This window comes from Colobus angolensis, unplaced genomic scaffold (assembly GCF_000951035.1).
Source record: "Colobus angolensis palliatus isolate OR3802 unplaced genomic scaffold, Cang.pa_1.0 Scaffold6, whole genome shotgun sequence".
Taxonomy (NCBI): Eukaryota; Metazoa; Chordata; class Mammalia; order Primates; family Cercopithecidae; genus Colobus; species Colobus angolensis.
The window spans coordinates 5,522,910-5,533,424 of NW_012119598.1; the positions used below are offsets into that span (position 1 = coordinate 5,522,910).

The 10,515-nt window shown below is 42.9% G+C and overlaps 1 protein-coding gene and 1 pseudogene across 1 annotated transcript in view; both read left to right on the top strand.

Annotated features, from left to right (window-relative positions):
• The window catches only part of LOC105526787, a 17,099-nt gene extending 13,011 nt beyond the window's left edge, over nt 1-4,088 (top strand). The window contains exon 2 of the mRNA XM_011962898.1: nt 2,990-4,088. Coding sequence (XP_011818288.1) covers nt 2,990-3,203 — 214 coding nt within the window. The 3' untranslated portion in view covers nt 3,204-4,088. The remainder of the gene's footprint in view (nt 1-2,989) is intronic.
• Nucleotides 4,089-5,279: 1,191 nt separating this feature from the next.
• On the top strand, nt 5,280-5,544 carry LOC105526599 (annotated as a pseudogene).
• The last annotated feature ends 4,971 nt before the right edge of the window (nt 5,545-10,515 follow it).

Here is a 10,515-nt window from a genome sequence, read left to right on the forward strand (position 1 = left end):
TGAGCAACCACGCCCGGCCAGGATGTGTTTAACATTAAAAAAAATATATAAAATACTGTCCCTGCTTTCTGATATTTTGTAATCCTGCTATCATCTATGAAACATCATAATTATAATAATAAAAATTGGAAACAGAGAAAGGGAGCATTCTGACATCCAATTAAAAATTAAATAAGTCAAACTCCCCACAGGGTTTTAGATATGGAAATTGAAAATCTGATCTAAAATTTATATGAGGTGAAAAGGACCAAGAAAAGCCAAGACATTCTTAAGAAGAAAGAACTAAATAAAAGAAATTAACTTACAGATAAAAGGACTTAATATAAAGCCACAGGAATTAAGGGAGTAATGTTGAAATAAGAATAGAAAATAGACCAATGGAAAAGAACAGAGCCTAAAAACAGACCCACACATGTGTGGACACATATCTGTGACGAAGGAAATACTGTAGATTAGTGATTAAAAATATATTTAAGAAATTAATGTTGATAGATCAATTAGCCATATGCAAAATCTTGAAACATATCCTAAACTACCCACAAAAATCAATTTCAGAAGGAATGTAGCTTTAAACAGCCTGGGCAACATAGTGAGACCCCATCTCTACAAAAAATACAAAAAAATTAGCTGAGCATGGTGGTGCATGCCTGTAGCCCCTGCTACTTGGGAGGCTGAGGTGGGAGGGTCGTTTGAGCTCAAGAGGTTGAGGCGAGCTATGATCATGCCAGTGCACTCTAGCCTGGGTGGCAGAGTGAGGCCCTGTCTCTAACAATAGACAGATAGATGATAGATAGATAGATAGACAGATAGATACATACATACATACATAGATACATACATACACACATACATAGATACATAGATAAAGAAATGTCTTTTAAGGAAAGAAGGCCGGGTATCGTGACTCATACCTGCAATCTCAGCATTTTAGGAAGCCAAAATGGGAAGATTGCTTGAGCTCAGGAGTTTGAGACCAGCCTGGGCAACATAGTGAGACCTCATCTCTAAAAAAAAAAAGAGGAAGAAGAGGAAGAAAGAAGAAATAAGATTTAGTGCTCCATCAATGAGTTGAGTGACTATAGAAAACAATAATCTATTGTATATTTCAAAACAGCTTCAACTTTGAGAATAATTTGAATGTTTTCAGCATAAAGAAAAGATAAATGTTTAAGGTGATGATATCCCAATTACCCTGATTTGATTATTATACATTATATGAATGTATCGAAGTATCACATTACCCCCAAAATATGTACACCTATTGTGTATCAATAAAAACCTGATTATCTAAAACCTAATTAATAGAAGGGTTATCTTTACTGCTTCTCCATTTGACAATCCAATTTTGTCAAAATTTTGGGAAGCAGAAAAAAATCAGTGGCGCCTGATGGTGGATTACTGCACCTTAATGCTGTGGTTCCATGCATAAAGAGTCCTAAATGCAGGGCCAAGATCCAGACTTGAGTGTGTTCTTTGAAGAGCTTCTTAAGAAGCTACAATTGGCTGGGCATGGTGGCCTGTGCCTGTGATCCCAGCTACTTGGGAGGCTGAGGCAGGAGAATCGCTTGAACACAGGAGGTGAAGGTTGCGGTGAGCGGAGATCATGCCACTGCCCTCCAGTCTGGGTGACAGAGTGAGACTCGGCTCAAAAAATAAAGCTACGCCTAGGTGTGAATTTTGGCACAAAGGAGTGACAAACTTGTAGTTAGAAGCTGAATAACTTCAGTGTGGTGCAAAATGTGGTTTATAGGCTATGTTTGTGATTGCTAAAAATAATTCTAGTTTACCTCAGAATCCTTCTCTTTCCCCAAATTAAGTGCCTGGCCAGTTGTCATAAATTACATATTCCTTTTGGTTTTTTAAAGGTTACATGTTCAAGAGTGTGAAAATAAGATGTTCTGTCTAAAGGCTACTATGCCTGGTCTGTAAATGAACCTGTTAAATGCTGTATTTGCTCCAACAGCTTACTATAGAATGTTACTTAATACAATATCATACTTATTACAATTTTTACTATAGGAATGTAATACGTAAAATTAATCTCTATTTTAGTGGGCACATGTTCAGTCTTTCACCATCCTTTAAACTGCTGTGAATTTTTTTTGTCATGACTTGAAAGAAAGGATAGAGAAACACTTTAGAGATATCTGAGGTTTTTTCCCATTCCAGAACTTGTGAGTATAATCATATTTGCTTGATATTTATAGTCATGAATTCCTAAGCTGGCAGCTACAACTAAGAACCAAAAAATGGTGCTTTCTGCTTCTTGTAATTCATCTCTGCTAATAAACTATAAGAAGGAAGGAAAATTAGGGAAAATATTTTATTTGGATGGTTTCTATAAACAAGGGACTATAATTCTTGTACGTTATTGTTCATCTTCACTGTTTCTTTGAGCAGTCTAATGTGCCACAGAATTATTTAAGGTATTTGTTTTCTATAAGAATTGTTTTAAAAGTATTCTTGTTACCACAGTAGTTGTATTATCTTTCAAAATGTAAGATGATTTTTAAAAACCTGAGTGCTGATCTAAGATGCAATTGTATGAACTCTACTCTGGAGGGAGGGGAGGGTGTCTGTGGAAATTGTAACTTTTATTTTTGTGTGTCATCAAATATAGGTAAAAACAATTGTGCAATTCTGCTGTTTAAACAGGAACTATTGGCCTCCTTGGCCCTAAATGGAGGGGCTGATATTTTAAGTTGATTATTTTATTGTAAATTAATCCAACCTAATTTTTTTTAATTTGGTTGACTGTTTTTCTTGTTAAATGATGTTTAAAAAATAAAAACTGGAAGTTCCTGGCCAAAAAAAAAAAAAAGCCCCATATGCAATATTCAGTATTATTAAAATAATCGACACCACCCAGTCAATAACTGGTATTTTATTGTTACAGATTTAGCTACTGTGTTCTGTTCATTGCCCCCTTCAAAAACCCTTCAGCACAGTTTGCCTTCACCTCTAACGGGTCACAATTTACCTTTCCTAGGCTACCCAGAGGGACCTCAACAGCTTTGCCATTGCACACTATCTTTGCAGACAAGATCTTAATCACATGTACCTTTCTGCAGTTGCGCAGGGCACCTCAGACCCACATCCCAGATGACATTGCTCAGAAGCTCGCAGCTGGAGATGACATCACCTTAGACAACATCACCCTAGCCCAAGACATCGCTATTAGAGATACGTCACCTGGACACTAAAGCCTCCACCCCAGTGACACCCATGGAATGCCTCTCCCAAGGTGCTGACAAAACGGACATGGGACATTTGCTGCTTTTCTTCTTTTGAATTAGGAACTCTATTGTGTTTCCTGAATTTACTATCTGCTTGGCCTATGATCCTGGTAGGTTCCTTGCTCTCTGCCAAAAATGCACCCTCCCCTCCACGCCTAAAGGAAAATCTGGTAGAAGCTACTACTCTCAATGCCCTTCTAAAATTAACGAAGAGTATTGTTTTCCCCAAAAGGCAGCTGCCGCAGGTCAGTGAATCCTTTGGACCCTGGGGAGAGGGTCATACACTCCCTAGTGACTTCTCCTCCACCCTCCAGCTTTCCACCAGGACCTCCTGCCCTGTCCCCAGCTGTTACCACCACAACAACCCCATCCCCTTGGTTACACACAAATATCACCAATCTTCACATGTACTTTACTGACTTCTCAGATCATACCCTCCAACAACATAACGCAGCACTTACCACCATGACCTGAGAAATACACCCAGATATTCTTGTCCAACTTTTTTGAGAGGTATATATCTCTCTCATACTTTTAACATACTTTGCAATCCACCAAGATATTGGTAGAGACCCTGGAAATTTCGAATCTATTTCCCCTGCTAATGCCATATGAATGGGAAGCTTAGATACAGGCTGGCCTACAAGGACTCCTTATACTTTGATTTTTGTTCCTCCTTTCAACTCTCATAAAAAAATATTTTCTGCACTATTTAGGGCAAATGATGGCCTTCCTTCTAAGTCTCATCCATCATTGCTGCAAAGGTGCCTTAGTTTGATGTTAAAGTGTCACAGGGCCAAATATATTGACCATGTTTCTGGCATCCATAAAGTCGATGATTTAACATCTGTCCTACATGCAGTACCAAACATTCCTTGATCTGGAAAACCCAACAATATGCTTTGCTTCAGCCTCAGGCCTCCCTTGTCGCCTCCTCTGTGCCACCCCTCATTCCTTGGAAGTCCTCCTCCTCCCAGGGTTGCACTTTTCAAATACAAACCAACCAATCCAGAGCCCACACCCCAACCACCTCCTTTATTGGTCTCTCACGTGCTGGGCCACTATCCACTTTCCCTAATCACCCAAAGTCGGGTACCAGACAGCTAGGGACAGCCCTTATACCTCAGAGCCTGCTGAAACTAGCAAACCGGTCAATCCTGAGCCTCTTTACTTTGCCTTCCTGTTTCTTCCCATGGAAACCACAAAAAAAAAGGCACTTGTCCACAGCCCCCCTCTCGCTCTGCCTCCTGCTTCCCTATGCGGCCCTGTGGTATGGCGCACACCTTCCTCTTGGGAACTGTGTGGAACTGTCCTCTCCATTGGCCTTAGCATACCTCAAATTTTTTGTATTGATACGCTGTTTATTGTGGGCTTTTTTTTTTTTTTTTTTTAGACAGAGTTTCACTCTTGTCTCCCAGGTGGAGTGCGGTGGCGTGATCTCGGCTCACTGCAACCTCTCCCTCCCGGGTTCAAGTGATTCTCCTGCCTTGGCCTCCCGAGTAGCTGGGATTACAGGTGCACACCACCATGCCTGGCTAATTTTTGTATTTTTAGTAGAGATACAGTTTCACTGTGTTGGCCAGGCTGGTCTCAAACTCCTGACCTCAAGTGATCCGCCAGCCTCGGCCTCCCAAAGGGCTGGGATTACAGGCGTGAGCCACCATGCCCGGCTGATACACTGTTTTCTTTTAAACAGCTGGGAAACCTCTTATCCTCATCACCAGTGCAGGGTCCAGCTTCAGGAGGTGGGGGGCTCACCTGCTTTACTTCCAGATCCCCACGTGCAGCCTGGAACCTCTCTCTGACCTGTTTGTTGGACTTGTTTCAAAAAGGTAGCCATGGTTTCTTCTTTTTCTTCCTCAGCCCTGATTAATTTCAACAGAAGAAAAAGTATCCCCTCTAGTTTGTGATGGAATCCAAGTTTGATTAGCCATTCATGGTGCTAAACTGTCCTGCACCGGATGACCCAGTCACTTCCGATTTTCCAAGCTTGGCTCTCAGACCATCCTGGTGGAGGAAACACTAGCAGTCTGCCCAATCTGAATGCAAATCCAGAATAATCTTTTCTTTTGTTGACACACAGTTAGGAGTGCAATTTTTAAACTGCTACTATTCTACAGCCTGCTTAATAATCTCTCCAGCCGGACCCCACGCACTCACATGGACAACACACTTCTCTCCTTCAGTCATCATCATCCTTGTGCCATGTCGGTGGCACGCTCTAATCGTGACTCAACATCTGGTCGTCTATTGCTATGTAACGAACCACCTCGACATTCAGTGGCTTGAAATGAAAGCAGGGTCTTGAAGAGACATTTGCACATTTCATGCTCATAGCAGCATTTTTCACAATAGCCAACAGCTGGAAGCAACCCGATGTCCAACAACAGATGAGTGGATAACCAAAATGTGGTCCATCCATGTAATGAAATATGATTCGGCCTTAAAAAGGAAGGAAGTCTCGCCACATGCTGCAAGATGGGTGGACCTTGAGGACACTATGCGAAGTGAAGTAAGCCAGGCACAAAAGGACAAATACTGTGTGATTCCACTTTATAGGGTACCAAAGATAATCAAACTCACAGAGATAGAAAGTAGACTAGGGTGGCCAGGGACTCGGGGAGAGAGGAAAGGGCAGTTATTGTTTAAAGGGTACAGACTTTCAGCTTGGGAAGATGAAAATGTTCTGGAAATGGTTGATGGTGATTTTATGTTGTTTATGTTACCACGATTTGTAAAAGAGCAGCTGTGCTGAGCATGAACATGCTTGTCATTGGCAGCTCTCAGATTTTCGGTGCCTGTTACTGGCTTGTTAAGAAGATGGCAGATTCTTTTCCCCGTCTGCTTCTTTCATTGTAAAATTCCATTTCCATTTTGGCTCTAGGTAGAAGCTCATGGAACTCAAATGGGAAATGATGATGGCAGGATTTTCCTGCTGGAAAGAGGTATCTCAAAAGAAAAACAGAGTGTATTTAACATGGAGAAATGAAATCCTCCAAAGTGAGCTTTATGAACAGAATTATCCAGAACAACCTTACCTCTATTGTCAGTATTTTTCTGCTGCCCCTTTGAGCTTGTGGTGCCTGCATAACTAAAAGAGCAGGACATCGTGCTGCTTAGTGGGCTTTGCAGTGGGAAGCGGGAACGTCTACCTGCATGAGCGCGGGGCACTCTGCCCAGAGCCCAGGCACATTCCCCGAGGCACAGAAGTAAGGAAGAAGTCTCCAGTGCGTAGGTAGGGAAATAGACCTTCAGCATGAGCTTACCACAGCTGTTTTAAGGAAAAAATTAGTGGCTTAAAATAATATTCCACTGTTTTTTTTTGAGACGGAGTCTCACTCTGTCACCCAGGCTGGAGTGCGGTGGCGCCATCTCTGCTCACTGCAGCTCCACTTCCCGGGTTCACACCATTCTCCTGCCTCAGCCTCCCGAGTAGCTGGGACTACAGGCGCCGCCACCACGCCTGGTTAAATTTTTTTTGTATTTTTAGTAGAGACGGGGTTTCACCGTGTTAGCCCGGATGGTCTCGATCTCCTGACCTCGTGATCTGCCGGCCTGGGCCTCCCGAAGTGCTGGGATTCAGATATTCCACTATTTTTTTTTAATCATAATTGTGTGGACTGACTGGATTCAGCTGGGTGATTTGCACTTGGAGTCTCTCGCAGGGCTGCCGCCTTCTGAAGGCTGGACGTCCCACATGGCTTCTTTACTAACACATCTGGTGCTTCAGCTGGGACAGCTGGGACAGCTGGCGGCTGCACAGGCATCGCGTTCTGTCCACACAGGCTCCCCATATGGTTAGTCTGAGCTTGGTGATTTTAAAGTAGTTGACCTTAGATGGCAGCTGGCTTCCCTCAGAGTAAATATGCCAAGACACCCAGGTGGAAGCCGTAAGGTTTCTAATGACCTAGTCTTGGATTTCACACCAAGATGGCTTCCGTCATATTCTGTTGGTCAAAAATAAGCCACACGTGGGGCATGGTAGCACACACCTGTAATGCCAGCACTTTGGGAGGTCAAGATGGGTGGATCACTTGAGCCCAGGAATTTGAGACCAGCCCGGGCAACATGGTGAAACCCCGTCTCTACAAAAAAATACAAAAATTAGCCGGGCGTAGTGGCACATCTCTGTGGTCTCAGCTACTTGGGAGCCTGCGGTGGGAGAATCTCCTGAGCCCAGGGAAGTTGAGATTTCAGTGAGCCATGATGATTCCACTGCACTCCAGTCTGGGTGACAAAGTGAGACCCTTGTCAAAAAAAAAAAAAAAAAAAAGCCACAGGTCAACCCAGATTCAAGGGGATGGGATTACACAAAGTCACAAATTCAGGAAGGTATAATTTATTGGGGAACTGTCTTTAGAGACTAGCTACCACCATCTGTCACCATCTTTTAGATAAGATGATCAACATGTTTCTGAGTATACTTTAGATTTCCATTATCAGGGAATTTTCTGAAATTTCCCCAGTCTTAGCACTGAAGGTCCTGCACCCCAGGAAATATCTATCAGTCTTTGTCAAACCAGGATGGTTGGTCACCCTACTTTTAGACCTCCTCAGTTTCAGGAACTCCATGTTGTATAAGGTTGACCTTCCAAAAACATGTATCTGCCTTAAAATTGTGATTTCCATCCTGATGAGTTCTCCTCATATTCCTCTGTCTTTCTGGTTTGTATAGGACCCACTTGACTTCAGAGCTGTATAAATCCAATAATATGACAGTGATAATGCATTCTTTTATTGGCCCACAGTTATTATTTTAATCGAAGATACAGCTGAACACCATATCTTAGATCTAAAATCTCATACAATAAGCCTTAAAATGTAACTAATATAAATCTGGGTGTTCATATGACCCTGTCTTGGTGGGAGTGACATATTCAAAAAACCAACAATTTGACAAAAAATATCAAAAAGCAATTCAAGTTGTATTTGGACTATGAACACCAATGCACTATTAGTACTAATACATACATACCTGTTACCTTGTTAAAATAGCATAAAATATCACAAAGTAAAAAGAGTTCTGGGTGGACAGGAGTCCTACTGAGTAGCTCTGTGCCCTGCGTGGGGGTTATGAGGAAGGGTTCCCAGGTGTGCTTCCTCCACATTGAGGTCACCATTAAAGTTGGAAGACGACTTAAAAATCAGACAGCATCAATCTCCTTCAATAGTTTTCTACAGTGTATGTGTTCAGTAAATTCTGGGTCATAGAACGGTCTTGGATAAGCTTAATCTCTCTTAGGCTCAATGTCTACTAACATAGTTCATATTCTGTTAAAGTTCTGAGCATCCATATTCTAAGATTTGTAATGAATATAGATGATAGATTAAAATTTTAGTGACAAATTTTGATGATTCTGTAGGAACTTTTCCATGTGATAAATCTTCTTTTCATGCTATCTTGGCTTCAGCAGAATGGCAACATTACATTTAAAGACAGGCTTTGACACTTTGTGGGGTGTGTGTGTGTGTGTGTGTGTGTGTTTGGAGGCTCCCTCTCTGTTGCCCAGGCTGGACTGCAGTGATGTGATCCAGCCCAGGCTGGATTTCACTGAAGCCTTGAATTCCTGGGCTCAAGTGATCCTCCCACCTCAGCCTTCCAAGTAGCTGGGACTACAGGTGCTTGGCACCATGCCCAGGTCATTTTCTTATTTTTTGTAGAAACAGGGTTGCCCAGGCTGGTCTTGAACTATGTTGCCCAGGCTGGTCTTGAACTCCTGGGCTGAAGTGATCCTACTGCCTCAGCCTCCCAAAGAGCTGGGTTTACAGGTGGTGAGCCAATGTGCCCAGCCCTTGTGTTTCCATTAATGCATTCTATGCTGTCCATCACAGATCCCTACTTCACTTCATCACTTCTTGCTTCAGAGCCCCATGTGTACAATGATCCATGGAGGCATATAGCAGCTCACAAGAGGGTAGGTGTAGCCAAATAGTATGTACCTAAAGTGAGGAGAGCAATTGCATAAGGGAAGGTAAATAATGGTTTGAATGGGGCAATGGGAAGGGAAAAAAAGCCAATCGTTCTTCTGAGCTTGTGGGACTTGGAAATAAATGTGGAAGAATTAGCAGGACTTGCTCCAGAGGGCTGCAAGGGAGTCAGTGCACTCAGGGAGAGCCAGAAGATCGAGTAGACTTTCAGGGAGGAAGTTGGGATAAACCTTGAGAGCAAAGAGGGCTTTAATTACAGTGTAAGAAATATTTGGGAGGAGCCACTGCAGAGGAAGATTGGGAAGGGGGATGGCAGTGGAAGAATGAGCAGAGTGAGGTAGTAAAGGTCTCATGGGCATGACCACTGTGAGACAGACCTGGTATTCGTCAGGACAACATTCACCTCCATCCCTGGTCCCAAGAGCAGCTATATTACGGGAGTGAGAAGCTGCAGAGATAACATGAGCCCCCTACCACCACCCAAATTGAGAGCTGAGGATGGGCTCTCCATTTGACTCTGAATGCACTGCCAAATTAATATCCTATCCTCAGAGCACCCAACTACTGGGAGCACAAGCTTCTTACCTAGGTCAACTAATAGTCATGACATACTGTCCTCGAGTCTTCCCTGCACCCTGCCACCCCCAGGAAACCATCCCATGACAAAAGAGCACAGTACTAGTTGAGATCATAGATATTAGAATTAGTAGGACCTGACATTTGGCAGTTAAGGAACACTTAATAGGTAAGTGATTAACTGTTTTAACCCTCAGTTTCCTCATCTGTAACATAATAACAGCTCATTGTAATAGTACATAGCCTCCTTGAGTGAGAACCTAAATTGAATTCCTTCTCCTGGTTTGGTTTGGGCAGCGTCATTTTTTTTTTTTTTTTTAAACAGAGTCTTGCTCTGTCACCCAGGCTGGAGTGCAGTGGCACAATCTTGGCTCACTGCAATCTCCATCTCCCGGGTTCAAGTGATTCTCCTGTCTCAGCCTCCCCAGTAGTTGGGATTACAGGTGCACACTACCATGACTGGCTAATTTTTGTATTTTTAGTAGAAATGGGGTTTCACCACATTGGCCAGGCTGGTCTTGAACTCCTGACCTCATGAGCTGCCTGCTTCAGCCTCTTGAAGTGCTGGGATTACAGGCGTAAGCCACTGTGCCCAGCCTGGGCAGTGTCATTCTTCTAGAATATAAAGGCATTGGCTTTTCAGCCATAGACATCCAAACCCTGCACTAAGAAGCACTCTGATGTTTGACATTCAAGAAGATGGCAGCATAGAAGCACCAGGAATCCGTCTCCCCATTTAGACAACAATTGCACTGGCAGGATCTCTAGAATGTAA